The 23,780-nt window shown below is 40.9% G+C and overlaps 1 protein-coding gene across 5 annotated transcripts in view; it reads left to right on the plus strand.

Moving 5' to 3' along the window:
• The window catches only part of KIF13A (kinesin family member 13A), a 209,554-nt gene that overhangs the window by 112,042 nt on the left and 73,732 nt on the right, over positions 1-23,780 (plus strand). For all 5 annotated transcript variants that reach the window (XM_041772619.1, XM_041772620.1, XM_041772621.1 and 2 more), the window contains exons 5-9: positions 11,083-11,175; positions 12,031-12,211; positions 14,728-14,815; positions 17,166-17,300; positions 18,085-18,197. In XM_041772619.1, the coding sequence (XP_041628553.1) occupies positions 11,083-11,175; positions 12,031-12,211; positions 14,728-14,815; positions 17,166-17,300; positions 18,085-18,197 (610 nt within the window). The remainder of the gene's footprint in view (positions 1-11,082; positions 11,176-12,030; positions 12,212-14,727; positions 14,816-17,165; positions 17,301-18,084; positions 18,198-23,780) is intronic.

The raw sequence follows: 23,780 nt of genomic DNA on the forward strand, positions 1-23,780 counted from the left end.
AATGCAGGATTCTTTTAGACTTTTTCTTTTATATAGTCTTTTGAAAATTGTCTTACCCCATACCAAATTTGATAATTCTTCTAGTGACTAAGCCTTCTCAGGTTGTTCCCTAAGCACCCAACTTTATTTTCTTAGAATCAGCAACTGTCTTTTTACATTTGTTAATTAAATTATGTAATTACAGAGAAGTACAATTGACATAAACCAGTGTAGGAGCAAACACAGCTGACCCTTTGTGAGAACATAACTCAGCTGGTGGGAGTCCAGAGCATGGCCTACCAGCTGGAGTGATTTAGGGCGCAGTGGTCACGCCTCTGTTATTTTACAGATAGAAGAGAATGTCGGTGAATTCCGAAAATTGGGTAAGAGTGGAGGTCGGTTAAAAAAAAAATTTTTTTTTTGTATCACAAGAATCTTTAATGTTTACTTTATATTTTACTCCTGGTGGGATTGTATTTGTGTTTGGTAAAGTGTGCCAGGTGCCCACATTGAGACTGTTTCAGTTCACATCACTGCGGTCCACACAGACGTTTCCTTCCCCAGTGAGGTCATAGAGGAACCTTGACTTTTTTCTTGGTTAGGCCAGCTTTACTGATGAGAAAAACTTTTCTGAGATAAATGAGCTAAGCTAATATTGTTAGTTTTTTTTTTTTTTAGGATTTTATTTATTTATTCATGAGAGACAGAGAGAGAGAGGTGGAGACACATGCAGAGGGAGAAGCAGGCTCCTTGCAGGGAGCCCGACATGGGACTTGATCCCGGGTCTCCAGGATCGTACCCTGGGCTAAGGCGGTGCTAAACGGCTGAGCCACCAGGGCTGCCCCCCACCTTTTTTTAAAGAGAGAGTGTTTGTAAATGTGTGTGAATGTATATATAAGTATGTATATATATGTGTCTGTATGTTGTGAGTGTGTGTATATTTGACTATAAGTGTGTATATGTACGTGTGCTTGTGTGTGTGAATATGGGTGTGTGTAAATGGGTGTTAGTGTGTGTGTATATATGTATGGATGTGTATGTGTGTGTGCAGACTGCTCTTTTTTCTTGCCTCTACTTATAGTTTTTAAAAAATAGGTAGGCTTCATGCCCAATGTGGGGTTTGAACTCATGACCCTGAGATCAATAGTGCCATCCTCTACCAGCAGAGCCAGCCAGGCACCCCTCTACTCCCATTTTTTAATCCCATCCAGCCCCCCTTCATACAGGCTTTTCTTCCCATCATCCCCATCTGTTCTTTATTTATTGGCACCCAGAGACATCATGTAACTTAATGAAGGGTATGTAGAGCTAAATAAGAATCACAGTAGACAATATACTGGGAGCAGTAGGTCCCCAGCACTGTGCTCTTCCCTTTACTGCAGTAGGTTATTTAATTGTCAATCACCTGATCACATAGAAACGACTACTGTCCCCATTTTACAGATAAAGAAACTGCTACCAGGGAGAAAGCTGAAAAGCAGTTGTAAATGTGGGTTTTAAGCAGTGACACGCATGAAGATGGCATGAATTCTCCTGCAATTCAGGCTGTCCCATCTTCTCTGCCACCCCAAAATGTGGCCGTGTTTGGCAATTACGTTACAGTGCTCTGGCTTGGAACCCGGCCAGGAACCGTTCTAATAGCATTAGGTTAGATGTTCTCCAGAGGCCCGAATGTCTGTGTTTGGTTTGGGCTTTGTTTTAGTCTCTCCTCGTGTGCTGTAAATACTGTGTTCCCCACAGTCCAGAGGGGATGTTGGGTTTGGTGTGTTCCAGTACCTCAGAGAACATACCAGACAGAAATGAAGACACTTTCTCAGTAGATGCTTTATGTGAAAACTCCTACAGAATAGCTCAAAATACATCCTCTATCAGACAGTTTTCACAGGTAAGGTGGCTCCTTTGTTTCCTCCATCCTGGGCACCAATATCTGACCCTCGCCTTGGTGAGTCAGCCACCTTACTTGCCAGCAAAAAAAGGAGCCAAGTTTCACTACCAGCTCATGACTTGTCCCAGTGCTGTTGCTGGGGTGGAAACGTCCATCTGGGTGAGTCACCCCGTGCCATGCTGCAAGCAAGACTCCCAGGCACCGCAATGCTGATCACCCTTGGACGCCGCTATGGAAAATAGCCCCATGCTCTCCCTTTACCCTCATGGCCCAGTTTCTCAGGATCCTTTTACCAAGCTCGTTAATGGCAAACTTCTGTAGTTGATTAAAACTTAAATCTACTGTCACCGGGTCAGTCCTTAAGGCCTTCATTTTTAAAAATCTGAACTCTGTAGTTTTTGGTCATTGAGCTTAAACCAGGTTTAACTTTACTACATGGGGTAGTTTCTCAGTTGCCCTATTTGGGAGAGGGATTGCTGAAGCCTGGTCCAGGTTAGGCATTTCTCCCCACTGCATGGATGTGTGGAGAAGACCTGTCTGGTCTTGCACTTGTCCAGGTGCTCTGATTTGGACCTGGGCCACCTGCCAAGCCCAGACTCATCAAAATCGCTGTGGCTGTCAGCCCTCCTTAGAGGTGGAAAAACATCCTCACAAACAAGCAGGCCTAGGAGTTCCACATCACAAATATGAGCTTTTTTTTTTTTTTTTTTTTCCATTCCAAAGAGAAAAGACAGGAAAGAAAGAATCAGGAGATTCTGTTAACACTGATAAAAAATATGTCGTGTTGAAATCTTGAATGCTTTTCCATGTTCCTGCCTTAGAAAAATGAGAAATATTCCATGCATATGTCTTGTCTAGCCTCCTAATTGCCATACTTATTGTTTTATTCGGCCATGATCTATATTTGACTGCCTTGTTTAATGCAGATTGTAAATATGACAAGGGTTATGCCCTCCCATTTGGTTCTCCCATTTCTAAGAACGTAGCTCACTGTAACTGACTCTGTGCCTCTTTGGTAGTCAGGTGTTAGGCATATGAATGGTGTGTGCATTTTTCTCTTCAACTCTAGTTGGTCTTCTGTGCTTTGCTATCAGGACTCTTCTATAGAGAGGGGATTACCTTGGTTACTCGGTTCCCAATGCACACATGTGACAGCTTTGATCACAACTGTGATCCCCAATAGGGACAAATTATGCATATTTGTGGAGACTCAGATCTGTATTATATATGTGACTTAGGGTTGAGTGGGTCAGGTGTATAACCTTGGTTGCAGAAGTTCCAAATAGGAGTCCTCTCTGCTTTTGTGATACTGTGTTACAGATTGCTATGAGCATGCCTGTGTTTTAAGACTTGTTCATATCATTATAGGAGGTTTTAAGCATAAACCCCACAGAGGAAATTGACATCTTCTTGATCATGGCTGTTAACAACTGAGGGAGGTTTGCCCTGAGGATACCCTGCACCAGGCACGTGGAGCTGACATCTGTAAAAGGGCCACCTCCTCTCTGGCATTGGTCCTGCTAAAAAGCCACAAGCCTCTTGGGTTTAACAGTACTGTGGCTTTGCTCGGTTTGTCTGGGATAGTCACAAATACTCGTAGATCCTCCTGCTTCCCACAGGACTTCTGAACTTTCCCATATGGGCTGGTGTGCATTCCCCTAGACAGAGCTTTGTTCTATTTGAGGGTGAGGTATGGTCAGGAGACCTGTAGGTCAAAATACTGTGTCTTTTATGGATTCCCGGATTCCCACCATCCAGCATCAGTACTCCTGTTTTTTGTGTAGTGAGCTTCAAAAAGCAGTTGGCAAGTCGGTTCTTTTTTTTTCCTGTGCTGAAAAAGGGGACGTCTGTGTTTAAAGGATGGAAAGAACAAAGTAGGAAACCTTCAGTCTTTTGGATCAACCAGACTCTCCTTAACAGACTGTAGAAGGGTCTTTGATATTTAATATTCTCTCTCTATCACAATTAACTATAGCCTTCGTTTGTGTTTGATGAAGAACTGATTATGTTGAGGAAGACAGGAGGCTGTATAGAGTCCACAGTGCATTCTTAGGCTTTGGTTGACAGTTGTTTCCTACCATACCAGTCATGCCCTTGAAAATTACCAGACCGAAGCATTGATCAAATATAACCACAGCCCAGGAGTCATACAGCTCAAAAGTTACTAGATTAGAAAAATAAAGAGGAATCTATAGAGTATGTTTCTATCCATAGTTTTATTGATAGGATATATTATGTTGGTTTTTATCCCCTATACCCTACTGAGATAATGTTAGAAAAGTACATATTTTTCCTTCACTGAACAGTATAAGTTGACCTATCCTGTCCCAAATAATACCTTTCTTTTTTCCTCTCCTCGTATGTCTCAATGTAACACACATACACACACACATGCACAGACACACATGTACCCCCAACACACACACACATCCATATACCACAGCATACATGCATATACATATATATCCCTATACATGCCCCCACACAACCCAATACACATGCACCACACATACACCCCCAATACACACAGATATACACATATACCCAACACACATATAACCCCATATATACCCAACACACACATACATACGTGTACACACGCACATACCCCAATACATACAAAACATAACACCCCACCACCATATACTGGCTCTCTCTCTTTCTCTCTTTCCTGTATTAGAATACTCCACCATTATATTTGGTCAGTAGAATTTTAAAAGTGAGAACTAGGGGATCTAGAGAAACAGCAGTAGGTGATTCCTTTAAAAAAAATTTTTTTTTTAAGATTTTATTTATTTATTCAAGAGAGACACGGAGAGAGAGAAGCAGAGACACAAGCCAAGGGAGAAGCAGGCTCCACAGAGGGAGCCCGACGTGGGACTCGATCCCGGGTCTCCAGGATCATGCCCTGGGCTGAAGGCGGCCCTAAACTGCTGAGCCACCCGGGCTGCCCTTAAAAATTTTTTTTTCTAAGAATAGCTGTCTTTTCTTTTATCTTTGAAATTGGATTACCTGACAGAATTGTTGCAAAGACAAAGGAACTACTTTAAGAAAAAATAATTCTATGTTTACCTCCTTTTTTATGGCAAAATTAATTATAGTTGATTAAAGATTTAAGGGAAGATATTGATAATGGATATTAACTAAAATATATTCTAGATTGTGGCCAGGCACTGTGGTAAGCTCTTTACCTGTCTTGCCTTGTTAAAAAAATCATACCAGCAACCCAGTAAGGTAGTAGTTATTATTCGTTATTTACTGATGAAGAAACCCAGACCTTGACCAAGGTCACAGCTGGTAAGGAGCAGAGTTCAGGTTTGAAAATAAAACTGCAAAAAAACAAAACCAAAAACAACAGAACTAGAAGAAAAGACAGATGAATCCCTATATAATTTGTGGTAATAACAATACAAAAAGATTTTGGAAGCATAACATAGACTGAGGGAAAAAAATCACAAAGGAAAAGATGAAAGATTTGAATATGGACAACCAAAAGCTTTCGTATGACAAAAACCAACATGAGACTAAAAAGTAAATGACAGAGTAGGAAGCAGTATTTACAAAGTATAATAGATCAAAGGTTAATATCCTTAATATATGATGAACATTTTGGAGGTGCCTGGCTGGCTCAGTCCAGAGAGCACATGACTCTTGATCTCGGGATTATGAGTTTGAGCCCCATATTGTGTGTAGAGATTACTTATATAAATAAATAAATCTTTAAAAATATATATGTATATAATACAAATATATATAATACTATTATATATGTATATATGATGAGCATTTTTAAGTAAAGAAATCAATGACTAAACCAATTTATTTGTAAAAAGAAACATAGGACCCAAATAATCAGTTCACTAAAGAATAAGTACAATGTGGACAATCAACAAAGGAAAGGAAAATTTGAGTTTAGACAAAAAAGAATGATAATAGCTGTGTTGTTGAGAGTGCATTGCTAGAGGACATAGTAATTTGGATTTTTGGAGTTTTTCTCGGTAAAAAAAATAGAAAAGTGCTCGGGGATAAATATGTAAGGATAAATATTGTAAAGAAAAAGGAAATAATCTAAATATCCATAATAGGGAACCGATTGCATCAGTTAAACACACAATGGAAAGCTAAGCAGCTATAAAAAATATTAATGTTGACATAACTTTGTAGGGGTGGCAAAGTGTTCATTATTTCTTGTCTTAAAAGAGAATAAATTTCCCGTGAGACATGAAGCCATAGTGATAAAATGTATTGCAGTCTCTCTAGAATCCAATCTTGCATAGAATTGTAAAGATACATGAACTTAACGGTAGTTCTTTTTGTTCATCCTTTTATAAATTGTGCTTCAAGATAGTTTATTTAAGGATGGAAAGGAGATGAATTCTTTCCACAAATACAGTAAAATTGTTCTCTACTTTTTCATATTCTATTTTGTATTTCCCAGAATGTGTTCCTTTCCTACTAAAACTTCATTAAATATAATAAATCTGAAATGTGTTCTGTCAAGCATAACTGTAAGTATCTAAGAAAACTTGACTTTTTGAAGAGCATATGCCTATATATAATATATATAATGGAAATCAGAGAGACTAGTTTGGTTTTTTCTGTCTCATATATTTTGTTTGAATGTCCAGGAGGTTACTATGGGTGCCAGGGAAAGCATAATCTGTAATTTTTATCAAAATTATTCAGTTAGTAGATATATATTATGTTAACACCTCTATTCACTTCTATCCCTGGTGCCTTATTTAACCAAGGATACTGTAGTCTTTAGAGGCTCATTAAAATTTCAAAAAGAGTCATACTTGATCAAGTATAAACCCTAAAGCAATTGAATCTTTTTTATAAAAGATTTTTATTTTTAAGTTTTTTCTACACCCAACATGGGACTTGAACTCAAAACCCCAAGATCAAGAGTTGCATGCTTCACCGACTGAGCCAACCAGGTACCCCAGATGTTTCTTTTTAAGTTCAACAAACAGTATTTTGATGTCTCCGCACTCACTAATGAGGAATGCCCCCCCCCCAATTAAATATTCTTTCATCTGAGGACAGCTTTGTCAACATAGGAATAACTCAGGAAATCAGAGTGCCTACTGTGTGCCAGGGACTCTGCTAAGATGAAAAAGAACCCATTTTCAAAGGAGCTCACAGGACGCCTGGGCATCCAACTCTTGATTTCGGTTCAGGTCATGATCTCAGGGTTGTGAGATCCAGCCCCACATTGGGCTCCATGCTAAGTGTGGAACCTACTGGAGAGTCTGTCTCTTTTCCTCTCCCTCTGCCCCGTCCCCTGCATGTGTGAACTCTTTCAAATGAACAAATAAGTAAAATCTTTAAAAAAAAAGAAACTCACAATCCAGTGGTAGAGGATAAATAGAAAAAAATAGGGTACTGTAAGTTCTAAAGTTTATTAAAACAAAAACAAAAACTAAACAAAACCATGGAGACCAGAGGTAGGAGTAACTGATTCCTGGTGTCGTGTAATGTGAGTCACCAATGGTGGATGAGCATCTGCTTTAACGTTCAAGAGTCAGTACAAACAGACCCGGGACCTGCCACTCACTATTGGTATGATCTTGGGCAAATGACTCCCCTCTAGAGCCCAGCCTCCTTATAGATCTCAATCCATACCTACTGGCCCTGGGGACTGCAGGATTCAATGATACAAAATATGTAGAGTGCATTTGCTAATTGGGCAGTTGATAAAAATTAATTCCCTTCTTTTTAGTCACATAAATAATAAAAGTATACAAATGTCAAAGGTTAATTCATATCCTCTTTAGTATTTGTAGCAATTTAGACATAGGTAAAACCAGTTTATTCATGTATTTTTATATCCTGGAGAATTCTTTAATCATTTGGTTTATTTTTTGTGCAATGTTAGTATACATATCCTGGATTATTTGTGTTTTTTTTTTCACTTGACATTGTCATAAACCTATTTATTTTTTCTTTTTTTTTTTTATAAACCTATTTCATTTAGCTTTGTAGCATTCATTCTTGGTGTTTTTGACCAGTGATCTTTAGTTTAAAAATCCATTTGTACCAAGGAAAAGAAAACATTGTGATTTGCTTCTAAAGAATATGGAGTAGTGCCTGGGTGGCTCAGTTGGTTGAGCATCTCACTCTTGGTTTTGGCTCAGGTCGTGATACTCAGGGTTGTGAGATCGAGCCTTGCATTGGGCTCCACTCTTAGCAGGGAGTCTGCTTGGAGAGTCTCTCCCTCTGCCTTTCCCTCTACTCACTTTCTCTCTCTCTTTCTCAAATAAATCTTTAAAAAAAAGAACATGGAAAAAATAATTCTTCATACTTCCATCCTACTCAGCTTCAGGAGTAGAAGCTAGAAGTATTGGATCTCACTACCTAACACAGGAAGAGAAAGGTTCCTAACTAAGTGGCCACAGGCCCTTGCATGGCCATGGTCAGCTGACCACAGTGCTCCCTGCAGTTGAGTCCTTCAATCAACTCAAGCGCTTGTTGTTGTTGTTGTTGTTGTTTTTCCAAGTTACTAAATATGAGTTGAAATCATGAATTACGGGCAGGATGTTTGACCTGGCCAAGTCTTAAAGCATCTTGTCTCCACCCTCACCCCCTTCCTGAGAGGCTGGTTGACCAGAGCCTGCGCGTGGCACTTGGATCTGGCTGAGGACCATGGTCGATTCTCACAAGCCTAAGCACAGGCTGTGTTTAACTCCCTATATTCTACACTGCAGGGCTCTGCTCCAGATTTAAGGCCTGCTTTTTGGCACGGGGAAGTACAAGGAATAAGGAAGATCCTTTGAGGAAACATACAAGAAAAAATATTGATGTAGTGGATTATAATTTTGGCATTAGCTTAGTATTTTTCAGAATGCATATATGTTTGTGCACACACACATCTTTAGTCTTCACAACAAACCTGTATATTTGGGAGTGATTATACCCTTTTAAAAAATCACATATTACACTAACATGTTTTGAATACCTTTTAGGTAGCAGGCTCTATGCTAGATGTTAGAAGTCAAAATTAGAGAAATAAGGTTATATAAATCTGATATTTTTCTTCTAATTTATTTTTTAATTTTAGTGCTTATCACTTGGTCTGTCTCGGCATAAGTTTTTTACATTAAATGTATATATGTATATGTATTTGAATGTGACTTTTGTCAGACTCAGCAATTTTTTTTTTTTAGCAATGTTTTTGAATTTTAGCATTGTTTAGACACGCAGGTGTGTTCTATTTGGGGTTAGTTTTTACATGGTTGGTGATATTCTAACATACAAAGTAGTCACATGGTATAAGGGAAAAGAGGGAAACTGAGTGGGGAAAAATTAGAAAGGAAGACAAACTATGAGAGACTCCTAACTCTGGGAACAAAGGGTTGCAGGAAGGGTGGAGGGTAAGGAGGTGGGGTAACTGGTGACAGGCACTAAGGAGGGCACTTGAGATGAGCACTGGGTGTTTAATATTGGCAAATTGAATTTAAATAAAATATTTTTATTTTATTTATTTATTTTTTTAAAGGATTTTATTTATTAATGAGAGATACAGAGAGAGAGAAAGAGCAGCAGAGACACAGGCATAGGGGGAGAAGCAGGCTCCACACAGGGAGCCCGACGTGGGACTCAAACCTGGGTCTCCAGGATCAGGCCCTGGGCTGAAGGCAGCGCTAAACCGCTGAGCCACCTGGGATGCCTTAAATAAAATATTTTTAAAAATAAAAAGTAAATGGAAAAAATGCAAAGTAATCACATTTTTCTTCTCTACTCCCTTACGAATGGGCATTTAACTTGAATCCAACTTAGAGAATCAAAATAATGCTGCCATGAGCATTCTGTTACAGGAGTCCCTTGTGAAAGCGTCTCTAGGGTAGGTGCCTCATAGTGGGTCAGAGTATAGACATATTCTCTCTTATAGGTTCTGTCAGGTTTTCTTAGAGTGTGCAACCCAGCAGCAGATTATAAAAATACCCATATTTCCTCAGTCCAGCTATATTGTTGCCAAATTTTTATTTTTTGCCAACTTCTAATGGTTGAAGACATCATTTGTTTTGCGTTTACACATTTTTAAGAATCCCATTGTGTAGCCAGATGTCCAAGTGTAACAAGAGACTGCTAAAATCAGATCCAACTTTGCATAAAGGAGGAAGTACACCTGAAAGCTTGTGTTATGTTGCTGTATTTCTGAATCTAAAAGGAATTGTGTAAGATAAAAAGGTTCAGTGGACTCCTTTTTTCAACATTTATTAAATATTTTGTGCTAGGTCCTAGGATTACAAAGATAAATTATAGTCTCTGACATCAATCAGGAGGTTCTCGGTCCAATGGAGGGGAGAGGGAATACAGTGGTTTTGGCAAATACTGTAATCATGAATGTTTGGGACTATGAGAGCACAGAGGAAGAAGAATATCATTTTAATTCTCTTAATGATGGGAGAGTGAATGTTAGAAAGTCATGAATTTCAGATAGTCAGTGCTACCTTAACTGTTTAAAAAGATTTTCATGCCTGGGGCGGCTGGGTGGCTCGGTTGGGTGTCTGACTCTTGATCTCAGCTGGGTCTTGATCTCAGGGTTGTGAGTTTGGACCCTGTGTTGGGTGTGGAGACTAAAAAAAAAAAAAAGAAAAAGTTCACACCTTTACTCTTCAGCCGGATGCTACTGGCTCTATAGTACATGACTGAAAACTCCCAAGAGCTGCAGTAAGCTGTAGACAGGCTCACAGAAGAGAACTTGTCCCCAAACTAACCATGGGAACACAGGTGAGAGGTGCCTGTGCTCTACACATCACTTCCACCTGCAATGAACAGTTTCTCAGCACTTGGCATGCATTTAGCACTGTGCTAGGTGCTTACCCATCCCAAGATGCATCTGACAAGGTTCATCAGAATCCAGATGAGGAGATAAGACTATGTAGGTTTAATGATATTTTAATAACAGCTCATGAGAAGAAGCTAAACAGAATTTAAACCATGCTTCTGTATGGCCCACTGACCATGGAAAGGAAACTTTAATGCCTAGAGAAATGTCTGGGAGAGAAGGAATGGGTGGAATCATGAACTGATCTAGGAACTGAGCTCTTAGTACATAGCCCTGCATGTAGTAAGCAAGCAGTACACTTTTAACATCTTTTTGGATTGAGAGAGTGTTGTTAATAACTGAGACTCGGTTATTAATCCAAGTATGTCAAGAAAAATCATACTTTGCTTTTGTAAGTTTTTTATTTTTTTGTTTTGTTTTTTAGGTCAAGAAGTGGTTTTCAAGTGCCTTGGGGAAGGAATTCTTGAAAAAGCCTTTCAAGGGTATAATGCTTGTATTTTTGCATATGGACAGACAGGTAAGTGGCTGCTTTTAGTTATAGTCAATGATATTAAATACGCATGTCTTAAGGTCTAGAAATAGAAAACACTCGCAAAGTGACGGAAACATGCTTCTGACTTTGTGGGTTTAACTGAGTTAGATGATCAAAAGTAACCCTCTTTTTGAAGGTTCAACAATTTTTGATAATTGAATAATTGAGCCAAAGCTAGTTTCAAATTATTGTCATTTCCTAAATTATAGTTTTAACCTGCATTTGAACTAGAAAATAATTACCAGTTTCTCAGTGTCAAGGTTATAGTGAAAAGCTATAGAACAACTCTTTGTATCATCCTGTGGAATGAAGGACCTTCCCTGGGATACAAGAGTGTTGATAGATTATTAAACCAAGACTGTGGGACAGGTGCATGGAACATGCAGAACAGAAGCTCACTATGGGGTTAGCCCTTAACACTGCCTCAGCAAGAAAGTTAGAATAAGTCATAGCAATACTGCCTGTTGTCCCATCACAGGACAGCTCTGAGATTCAGACAAGAGAATGCATATCAAAGCATTTTCACAAACATAATATATTTTGGGGGTAAAGTACAGTCAGTGTGACTTGATATGACTTGATAATGTATAGTTGATATTTGCTATACACACTTCAGGTTTGCACATCTATAGTGGTTGTATTTGTAGGCATCTGTCTGTCCAGCTAGAATTGGTGAACGTTATAGAAAGAGTAGCTTGGTTGTCCACAGGCATGGGCGTGAGGGCTGAGTTTGCCACTTGTGCTCTGTGACCCTGGTGGATGAATGTAGAAAATGTATAATGTGGCAGCATTATGTTTCACTCCCTCTGTTGTCCTTCCTTTCTGCTTGCTTTTCTTCAGGTTCGGGAAAATCCTTCTCCATGATGGGCAGTGCTGAGCAACTGGGCCTTATTCCAAGGCTCTGCTGTGCTTTATTTAAAAGGATCTCTCTAGAGCAGAATGAGTCACAGACCTTCAAAGTCGAAGTATCCTATATGGAAATTTATAATGAGAAAGTTCGAGATCTTTTAGATCCCAAAGGGTAAGTTAGTGGTTGAAATTAAGCTTGTCACGGGAGTAATAATTGTAAATGATCCTTACATTAAAGCTGCAAGGAAGTAGATTTATTTGGTCACTGCTCCAACTTCAGTGCATTCACTGAGAAATTGTCTGCTTCTCAGAGCCTGCTGGTAGACCCAGTACATGTAGTTTATCCTATACTCGTGTATAAAGTTGCATATGCATGCCATTTAAAAAGATGTTTTTACTATTGGTATTATTTTTGTGACCATGGCTTGTTCATAAAAACTAAGTTAACAATGACATAGTGGTCCTCCAATTTGTTTTGGAAAGGAGCAAGTCTAAATTGGAAGGAACTGCTTCAAGGATTGAAACAACCCAGCCTAGAAAGCCATTCTCTTCCTGGGCCATGCACTGGAATCATGGTTGGGGGGCTTTTTAAGGATATGCTGGCCTGAGCCCCACCCATAGAGCCCATGATTCAGTGGACCAAGGGGGAATCCCAAATGTGGGTATTTTTTTAAAAACTAGGTGATAAAAACCACATAAGTTTGATTCACAGAGAGAGAAGGCCGTTTACATTTTTTCTTTAATTAAAATTTTTTTGCTGGTTTAAAAATAATACATACTCATGGAAAATTTAGAAAATAGGCAAAGTATAAGAAGAAATAAAAATGACCTATAATCCCACCACTCAAAAATAACATTGTTAATACTTTTGTCCATTTTGATCCTGTGGTTCAAGTCTGTTGGGGGTGTGTGTGTGTGTGTTGAGGTCATTCTCTAAATACAATTCCATATCCTGAATTATTTTTAAACACTTTTAGCAGCTGTGTAATCCAGGGTATCATCATAAGACCAGAACTGTAGGTGACAAGGAATGAAGAAATCATGGGAAATGTTTATATTGACTTTAAAGTTATTAACTATTTGCATATGAAAGAACATTTATAATACATGTAAGATATAAAAAATAATAAAATTGACTGTTCTTACCATTTGGCTTAATAAATGGAACATGACTAATATTTTTAAAGCCTTGGTATGATTCTCTTGAATTCCATTCCATTCTTTACCCCTCCCCAAGGTAGCCACAATTATGAATTTTATATTTCTCATTATCTTTATTCTCCTTAGAGTTCACACATAATTTTGCACAATTTTAAACTTTGTGTAAGTGACATCATAGTATATATGTCCTTTGTTGACTTGCTCTTTTTCTCTTGATGAGACATTCATTCTGATAGATGAAGTAATAATGCATTTGTTTTTCCTGCTCTTCAGTGTTTTATTGTATGATGATAGTCTGTCTCATCTCTTGTCACTTTTGTGGTTTCCACTTTTTACTGCTACAGCACTGCTCTGAGCATTCTTGCACACTTCTCTTGTAGTGCAATTGTAGGAGTTTCTAGGGAATACATCTAGGGTGGACTTGTGGGCAACAAGATACTGAATCTTTGCCTTTATGGGGTGCTCCAGAATAGCATTAAAGAATCTCTGGTTGTGCAAGCTGAGTGGAGTGGAGTTTCAGATCCATGTGCATCCTGCTAGCTTTTTTGAAGATGTGCATTTGATCTGCCCCTATTGAGAGTACACAGAATTACTCATTGTCACATTGAATTCTTCATCTGTAAAGGTAGTAAAACCTATTTTATAGATTGCTATAAGAATAAATGGGATAACTAAAAAGTTCTTAGGGAACAATGCCACAACTTTGGGAAGTACTCAGTAAGTCTTAGCCCCCTTTTTCCACACTTGAGTGATGCCAAACATTGACACTTGATTTGAAAGGTGATTAATATCCGAGGCAATGAAAAAGGTGACAAATGCAATATGCTCATGATATATATAGATCTGCTTTTAATCCTAAATATCTGTGATGAGCTTTAAATGGGTCCCAAACCAGGTTTGCCATTTAAAAATTCAAAAAAGTCTTAAAGTCTTCACCAGCAGAGCCAATTCTAAATATAGGATAAATGTCAGTAACTGCAAACAACTGCTGTACTGCTCTATCACTTTCTGTATAAAATTGTCAGCATAAAAGCACCATAAATCAATGGAGTCTTTAAAAAGCAAATGAAAACACTTTAATACTGTTCACTACTTGATCAAAACGTTAAGACATGATTTACTAAAACTGCGAATGTGCTTATGTATGAACGAATCTTAAGGTTAAATTCCATTCTGGCATGTTCTTTGCTTTGTTTTCTTGCTTGCTTTCTTCTTTTTCCTCCTTTGTAAAACTGAAGTTCATCTACTAAAGCAGGCATGTTAGCCTAACCTCATATTCTGTGTGCTAGCTGTTTAGTTTGGGAGTAGAGATAGAATTTTTAAAATAGTAAGTTACTTTAAATAGAAACCAGAGTATAAAAGACATTCCTCATAAGGAATGCTGTTTTCCTAATCCAAATAAAGTAGCTTTTAGAATATTTTTTGATCATTTAAAAAATTGCAGTCTTCTTTTCTGAGTAGTTAAAAAAAAGGGAAAGCTTCCCAGTTGGGTCTGATTCATTCATTCCTTTTTCCTTCCTCCCAAAGGAATAGGCAGTCTCTTAAAGTTCGAGAGCATAAAGTTTTGGGACCATATGTAGATGGTTTATCCCAGCTGGCTGTCACTAGTTTTGAGGTAAGTGTCATTTTAAAAAAGTCACTAAAAAGCTGGCAGTAAATCGAAACGTTTAAGTGATGTCAAATGCATTTTTTAAGTGAATGCTTTGCAGCATATTGGTACCTTGCATGGTCTCAGAAACCCAGTAGCAACAACTCCCACTGGGGAAAAAAGGGCTTCCGCCTGCGTGGTTGTGAAGGCATCACGGTGTGGCCGAGAGGCTCAGCAGTGTGACTGCTGAAGACTTTCTTTTTTTTTTTTTTTTTTTTTATTTTATTTATTTATGATAGTCATACAGAGAGAAAGAGAGAGGCAGAGACACAGGCAGAGGGAGAAGCAGGCTCCATGCACCGGGAGCCTGATGTGGGATTCGATCCCGGGTCTCCAGGATCGCGCCCTGGGCCAAAGGCAGGCGCCAAACCGCTGCGCCACCCAGGGATCCCTGCTGAAGACTTTCTTTCATACCGCCTAGTTGAAACTCTCCTCCAGAGTTGTCAGTGATGTCCTTCTAAAGAAACCTGGTCACATACAAGCAGTGTTGGGTGATTCATTTATTCCCATCCCTTTGACAGGGTCCCCTGTGCTCATTCCTATTACTCTTCACTCTTCCTCGTTCTGTTTTTCTGAATTGTTTCTCTTGCCATTGACTAACTGGCTCTCCTTTTCCTACTCCCTTTTATGTCTTCCTACACCTCGACCTGATGTTTGTGTTTTTGTAAAGATTTTATTTATTCATGAGAGACACACAGAGAGAGGCAGAGACACAGGCAGAGGGAGAGGCAGGCTCCTCGCAGGGAGCCCGACGTGGGACTCGATCCCTGGATGCCCTGGGCCAAAGGCTCAAATACTGAGCCACCCAGGTGTCCCTCGTTGATGTTTTACCGTGACTTCTATGGTCACTGCTTTGGAAACCCCCTAAAACCAGCTGCTCTGTGTTGCTGAGGAATGCTGACAGAAGAGGGAGCAAAGGCAATCCTGTGCCTCGTTCTGCTGTCCAGGGCTTGTGGCCGTCCCATCATTCCCTCAGACTCAGAGTGATGAAAGTTAATCTGAGCTAACTCCCTCCAGCCATTTAGAGGAGGACATTTTTAGTATTGCTCAAAAGAGAAATAGAGTGTAGCCATCATTTTAAAAGCACCTAGATTCTGAAATGGATGGAAACCTCTCTGGTGTAAAGCCGCTAAAAGTCAGCACCTTTGCTCAGGTGCGTGGTTCAGAGCTCTGCGTGTTGGGGTCAATGTTAGTATATGTGCTGCCGAAGTGAGCACTGCGTGTTGGGGTCAGTGTGCATCTCACCCTGTCACTTATTAGGAAGAGCCAAGGAGGGATCCCTGAGTGGTGCAGCGGTTTAACGCCTGCCTTTGGCCTGGGGTGCGATCCTGGAGACCTGGGATCGAATCCCACGTCGGGCTCCCTGCATGGAGCCTGCTTCTCCCTCTGCCTATGTCTCTGCCTCTCTCTCTCTCTCTGTGACTATCATAAATAAATACAATCTTTAAAAAAAAAAAAAAAAAAAGGAAGAGCCAAGGAGCTTGTGATTCGTATCCCAGCTCTGCCTCTTACTGGATATGGGAGAAATTACTTGAGCCCCATGAATGTCAGTGTTCTGTGGGTCACATCAGGAGAATACTTCTTTGATAAAGTTTATGCATCTAACATTGTGTAAGAAAAAGCCTGTGGTGGCAGGTGTTCAAAGGCAGGTGTGCAAAGATGAGTAAGGAGCATTCCCTGTCCTTGGAGAGCCACGGTGTTGGAGGAGGGGGCATATAATATACAAGCAGTAGAGGATGCCTGGGTGACTCAGCGGTTTGGCGCCTGCCTTCGGCACAGGGTGTGATCCTGGAGTCCTGGGATCGAGTCCCACATCGGGCTCCCTACATGGAGCCTGCTTCTTCTGCCTGTGTCTCTGTCTCTGTCTCTCTGTCTCTCTCTCTCTGTCTCATGAATAAATAAATAAATAAAATCTTTAAAGAAAAAACAAGCAGTAGATAGCTCTGCAGTCATTAAGCACAGGAGACTTAGAATAACATAAGGTCACTACCATTAACTGAGTATCTGGAGCGCTCCAGAAATATTAGCTCTTTTCTCTCCTAGGAACTTGCAAAGGGAAAAAAAGCTGCTAAGCAGAGAAAGGGGACAGTTGCGGGATGGCCAGAATGGTGGTGGGGGGGAGCATTTCCTATTCTAGCAAGCGGTGAGAGAGGTGGAGGCTCACCCTGCGCTCCAGGGAAGGCAGTCAGGGAGCAGGTTCTTACAGAGGAGCGGTGCCAGGTGCGTCCCAGGGATTGTAATTACCACGTACACCTGGTGGGCAGGACTGCATTCCTATGTTTGGGCCAATAATGTGTTCCTTCTGCTTTGCCTCTAGGATATTGAGTCATTGATGTCTGAGGGAAATAAGTCTCGGACAGTAGCTGCAACCAACATGAATGAGGAAAGCAGCCGCTCCCACGCTGTGTTCAACATCATAATCACGCAGACACTTTATGACCTGCAGTCTGGGGTGAGGGACTCGGAGAGCCTCTGGTGGCAGTGAAAGAATGCAAAAGTCCTGCAGGAGTGAAGGATTTCATGGCTGGATTTGGTTGCTGAGAATTTTATGCTGGCTTTGCAACTTATTAAATAAGCTACTTTACTTAAATCACTCTGTTTATTAGGTCCTCCTTTTTATATAACTTCAAAAAAAATTGGATTTCTTGTGTAAACTCCCTAGAGAGCATGGTGATGTCACTATACAGCTTTTAACATGTAACCTTTCACTCTGAAATTCTCCTAAAAACTGAGTCTACCTCATAGCCATTAAGGGCTATTAAAGAGGAAACCACAACGTTTAGCCTAAAGAACACTTTTTCAAAAGAACAGGGACTTGACCTGAATAAACAGGAATCCTCAAGTATGGGCGTTTCCTCAAAGCACAGAAAATCTCCTGCTTTCTGACTATATCCTGGAAAGCTGAGTGTGCCTGCCCCCCAGCTACAAAGCAAACGCTACATTCACAGGCCAGTTCAAATCTGACTGATGGGGTGGGTGCCTGGCTTGCTCAGTTAGAGGAGCATGTGGCTCTTAATCTCGGGGTTGTGAGTTTGAGCCCCACACTGGTGTAGAGCTGACTTAAATAAATAAAACTTTAAGAAAGTAAAAACTAAAAAAAATAAATTTGACCATGAAATGGCAAGTCCAGTAGTTCCTCGCCTGCCCAGGCTGTGCTCAGTTACTGCGCGGACATCTTTGGAGACGTGTACATTTGCACTCATGTGTGCTGTTTCTCTCTTGTTTCCTGCACCCAGAACTCAGGAGAGAAGGTCAGTAAGGTCAGCCTGGTGGACCTGGCAGGTAGCGAAAGAGTGTCCAAAACAGGAGCTGCAGGAGAGCGACTCAAGGAAGGCAGCAACATTAACAAGTAAGGTGCCTGGTGGGGCTCAGCTTCATACCCAGCTTCTCGTGTGCTGGGGGGTGGGGGAGAGGGGGTTGTGACGCTAGAAAGGATCAGATGGTCCTGGTGGCGGGTGCTTCCGAGTCCATGGAGCTTTCGTAACCTGAGTTGAAGACCAAGGGCCCTGCCTCTACTGAAATGCATGCAGTTTATTTGAGTGAAGCTACGCGCTGAAGCCCTGTGTAAACAGTGCACAGTGTATCATCATATCTACTGTAGTCTTAGGTAAATGCACATCACAATCTTGTCAATCAAATCATATCTTAAATTAACCTGAGGAGCTGACTCTGAAAAGAAAACCTGTTTTGAGTCCTTTTATACAGTGAATACTGTTTAAACACCAGTGCCTAACAAGATTTAACAGTTGCTTAATAACTGCTATATCGAAATCTTTTTTGCTTTGGGAACCTGCAGTGTGCCCAGGGACATCCTGTGGGCTGAAAGAGAGCAGGGTGGTGTGGGATGCATAGGAGTTTGCCAGGTAGAAAAAGGAGATGCAGGCCTTCAGCACAGAGGGTGTAGCCAGTGCACGGGCAAGTGAAGGGCTTGTTCTTTTCAGTAATGTAGTAATCCCAGGATGGTTCCTGCTGTGTGAGAGGAAGTATTTGCTTTCCAGCCCAAGAGGGAGCAGAGTTTGTGTGTAGGAGCAGAGTTTGTGTGTAAGAGTGTGCACTCAAGTCAGACTGCCAGAGTTTTGTCCTTCCCTTCACCTCTTTGTGCTTTTTCTCCTCCGTAAATGGGGATCATAATAGTCACTGCTTCACAGAATTGTCCGAGCTTAAATGCCCAGAATGTGCTTTGAACAATGCCTGGCACGTACTGTGCACTGAATCAATATTAATTGCTGTAGCTAATATTTTTATAATCTGTACAAATAGCATAATCATTATCATTATTCCAAGTTCAGCAGAAAATAGCTTCGTTTGTACTTGTAACATGTTTCTGTTGAGACATAATAGCTTGGGGTTTCGTTTAGGACAGAGGGTGACAAGAGGTAATCTACACAGGAACATGTTTGTGCAGCTTGCATTTTAAAATGATGCTAGTACATTATAATTTTAGTGTCCTGAAGTTTAAAATTAGAAGTAAAACATCACCGCCTCTATCAGCTGGACACAGTGGCACTCACTGCAGAGACTGCTGCTTTAGGGAGTTAATCTTCCAGTCATTCTGTCTCCTGCTCTCACAACAAAGGGTTTTGCTGTATTTCATGACCAAGCACTATAGGAGCCCAGGCAGGCACTGCAGCTCCGCAGGCCATGGGGAGCTCAAGGGCGGGGATGGGAAAGCAGAAGTGGGGGTAGGAGGAAGCAGGTAAAGATTGCCACTTCTCCGAGAGATTTGTTGACTGGTTGCTAAGCCATGCCAGCCCTTTGCCTTCTGGCTGGACTTGTAGGGAAACACCGGAAGTTCTGTGCTGGGAATTTGTAAGAATTGAGAGTATGGCTGGCTTTGATGTGTAATGATCACTAACTTCTGCTGACCTCTCACTGTGTTCTGGGTGCTGTTCTCAATGCTCCATATGTAATAATAACTCATCTGAGCCTCACATCAGCAATGGGAAGGGGGTCTGTTATCCCTACTTTACAAATGCAGAAACCAAGGCAGGGAGTAGTTAGATAAGGTGGCCCAGGTCTCGAGGCAGTAAGTGTGGAGCTGGATGTGGTTGCAGGCAGTCCAGCTCCAGAGCCCTGTGTTGTTGTACCTGGGGTGACCATGTATTTTGTTTGCCTGTAAGAGTCCTAGTCGATACGTTCGTCCCAGAGTAAACATTAATAGTGTCCTCTTAAATTTGGGCACTGAATTATGTAGTGTCCCAAACTGGACTACCCCAAAGCCACATAACATGATTTAGAATCCCCAGCGACTGGCTCTCTTCCATAATGGCTTATTGGATTGAATCAAATTCTCTTAGCGTCCTGCTCTCTTTCCTTATTTATATACTAGCTCTTTCACAAATGGATGTGTGCATTCCCATCTACTAGTCGGTGAGATCTGGTCTTCATTTGTAGGATTCTTTATAGTTATCAGAGAGCACTTTCATAGGCATGAATTCATGTGAGGCTCCCAATAGGTATTTTTATCTCTGTTTATAGATGAGAAAACTAATGGTTGGAGACATTTAAGTAATAGGAATAAAAGCCAAGCAGACATATATTAAGTCTCTGCTATGTGTCTGGCACTGCATTAGATGCTGGGGATGCAAAGGAAATTTAGATATTCTTGTAGACACTACTGCCTCCCTGCCTCCGCTGCCAAAATACACCCTGATCCTCATCCCCAAAACTTGTGCACATGTGACCTTGCAAGGCAGAGGACAAGGCAGATGTGATTAATTTAAAATTTTGAGATGAGATTATCCAGGTAAACCGGATATAAAAATAAAGCTCCTTAAAAGTGACAGAGGTTGGAGGGCCCGAGAAAATCTTTACCTTCCATTTCTTGTTTGAAGGTGAAGGAGGGGACCAGGACCATGAGCCAAGGAATGCAGGCAGCCTGTCAGAGCTGGAGCAGGCAAGGCAAGAGCCTGTCCCCTCCAGCCTCCAGAAGGAGCACAGCCCTGCTGACAGTTTTTTAGCCCAGTGAGACATATCTGGACTTCTGGACTTCCAAAACTATAAGATAATAGCTCTGTGTTGTTTTAAGCCGCAGGGTTTGTGGTTATTTGTTACAGCATGATTGCTGCCCTTGAGCACATGGTTTAGGACAATAGGAGGTCGCTTCATTTGAACAAATGAAGAAGGATTTTTTTTTTTTGACCAGACAAAACTGAGGAATGCTGCATAAGCTGACAGTTAAGCATGGAACTATTTTTTTTATGACACCTTTGCCAGTCTGTGGATGTTTGTTAGTTGGTCTTACGCTTTTCCCAAAAAAACTGGCTCAGAAGGAGTAGAGCTGCCTCTGATCCTTTTCCACTGTAATTCAGTCCAGGGCTCTTGTCTTTTACCTTACACACCTCTCTGATCTCCCTGGGTATGTGCATATATGCCCCATGAGCCCACTCCGGACCCAGGTGTCCAGCAAGTGTCATCTAGGTTCTCACTGTGGTGATTGGCACAAATGGGACATCCTCTCGCCATTACACAGTACCCTGAGGTCTGCATAGCTGTCTTAGAGACCTTCATGGAAATTGGCCCTCTATCCCTTTCCTGCCATTCCAAAATCCAGAATGCGCTGAAAACCAAGTGCTTTTCTTTTTTTTCTTCACAGCTTGCATGTTGGTAGAGCCTCACCTGAACTCTTACAAGGCTGTCTCTAGTCTTTATCTGCATTTATAGTCTTTGTTGACTCCTCTAGCGTGTCCATTCGTGAGTTTAGCTGTAGAAATGTAAATGGATCATATTATGGGCTGCTGCCCCAAATCTTCCCATGGTCATGTACAGTGTATGCATGTATATAAACCCAAACCCTAATCCTCCTACCTCCTGCATTGCAATAATGGTTTAATGAACACTTTGTGAAACAAATCGTAAGTACATACGCACACATCTAAAACTGTGCTTGGAGGATAAAGCAAGTTTGAATTTGTGCAAAAAGGATTAAATATTTCTGCTTCTGGAAAGTTATTTTGTATTTTGCTTTCTATTAAAATGTTAGGGTTTGGGTTTGTATACACGTATACATTATACAGAGGTGCAGAGTGGCGCTCTTTTGATCCATTTAGCCAATATGTGTTGAGCACTAACCAGGCATAAGAACACAGGACAGAGTAGATGGGACCCTGGCCCGGGGAAAGTCAAGATCAATGGGAAAGGATCGAGGGGCAGTATTACTCCATCAAGTGCCATGGCAGCTTGCCCAGAAGGTGCAGTGGGAACATGGTGACAACACAGCTGGAAGGTTCGGGGAGGGCTTCCCAGAGGAGATGTGGAATTTCTTCATTACAGAAACTAGCTGCGTGACCTTTCTGTGCCTCAGTTTTGTGAGCTGTAAAACCTGGATGAGGAAACAGCCCCGTGAGCAGGGCTACTCTGGGGATTAAATTAGTTACTATTTGTAAGTGCTGCTTAGAACCATGCCCAGCATGTAGTAAGCTCTGTGTAAGTGTGTACTAACAAAGTAAAATAAATAATAAATTGAAAGGGCCGCTTGATGGCCCCACAAATGGCTTTTTAAGCCTTAAAATCAGTGCCCCATCGAGTGCTAAAATTAAAGAAATCTCTGACATGTTTCCTAAGCTTTCTCTCGGCCTCCTATTTGGGCTTCTTTTGATGGAACATTAGTAATCCTCTTAAGCAGACCTGTCAGGGACTTCACACACACATTAGTGTCTGCTTAATGGGCTATGGATTTAGGAGTTTCATCTCTCTGTAAGCTCTTAAGAGCTTTAAAGCACAACATTATTCCTTCATTTGAAGAGCGAAGGCACCATGGGGCCCCACCACCCTGGCCTTTTGAGGGCGAGGGAGGAATAAGGTCTGTGGACCATCCTCACAGGGGAATACATCTGAAAACCCAGTCTGTCCCTCCACCTATCTGTTGAGAGTGAAGTGAGGAAGTCTGTCCCCGCTACTGGAGTCCAGTGGGTAAGCTTCTCCGAGTGGTTGTTCAGAGCATGGGATGCTTGCTAAAACCCCTGGGAATGTCATTGAAAAAGGTTCCATCTTTCTCAGCAGTGGCCCATTATTAAGTGCAAGCAGTGTTCATCCAGCATTCTCAATCTCAGTTCCGTTAAAATCATTATGGTTGATAATATATACTATACGTTTCCCCAAATGGGTTCTAAACATTTGTTCTGGGGACATGAATATATGTTTTTCTTAGGAGTCTGTCAAATAATTTACATGACAATATAGTAAATTGTAAGCCTAGTATTTCTAATGTGTCATGCGAGTCAATCCTCTTTTTTTTCTTGAGTACTTCCCCTGACTCTTAATCATTTCTATCTGGAAATCTCACTTAAATGGGTTTTTGCCTTCCTAACGAAACATGAACTTGTACCTGGGTAGAGTACAAATGGCCTGATTCTGTCCATCATTCAAGGGCTGGTGGGGGTCCTTATCACTTTACCACTTATGCATTGTAGGGGCCAAGTATGTGGGGGAAAAGAATCTGAATAAGCATCTTTGCATTTAACTTGAGAGACCCACAAAGGACAGAGCAAAGATCTCCTTGGGAGGCAGTAGCCACATGTTTTGGGGCACAGTGACATTGTGACTTCAGTGTTTCTCAAAGCGTTTTTGGGAAATACTAGTTCGTGAAGTGGCTCTGGGAGAAAAAAGATCCTTGGACCAATAATTTTGAGAAAGGCTGTTTTAAAAGCCTCCCTTTGGAGATTCATGAATTTCATACAACATCAGCTTATTCCCTGAACTTATTTGATGACAAAATTCTAAGTATAAATCTATTAAAATCTCCAGAACAAGTATCCAAAAGAATTGATTTTTTGAAAATGTTAGTGTATACTTTATTTCATCATGGCACTTGAAACAGAGGTGAAACTGGGAATGGTACTTGTTAGATGCACTTTACTGGATTTGAATGACTTGCATCGGCCACTGGAAAGCTGTGGGTAGAGTGGGGGTGAGGCCTATCCTGCAGGATCAC

This window comes from Vulpes lagopus, chromosome 10 (assembly GCF_018345385.1).
Source record: "Vulpes lagopus strain Blue_001 chromosome 10, ASM1834538v1, whole genome shotgun sequence".
Taxonomy (NCBI): domain Eukaryota; kingdom Metazoa; phylum Chordata; class Mammalia; order Carnivora; family Canidae; genus Vulpes; species Vulpes lagopus.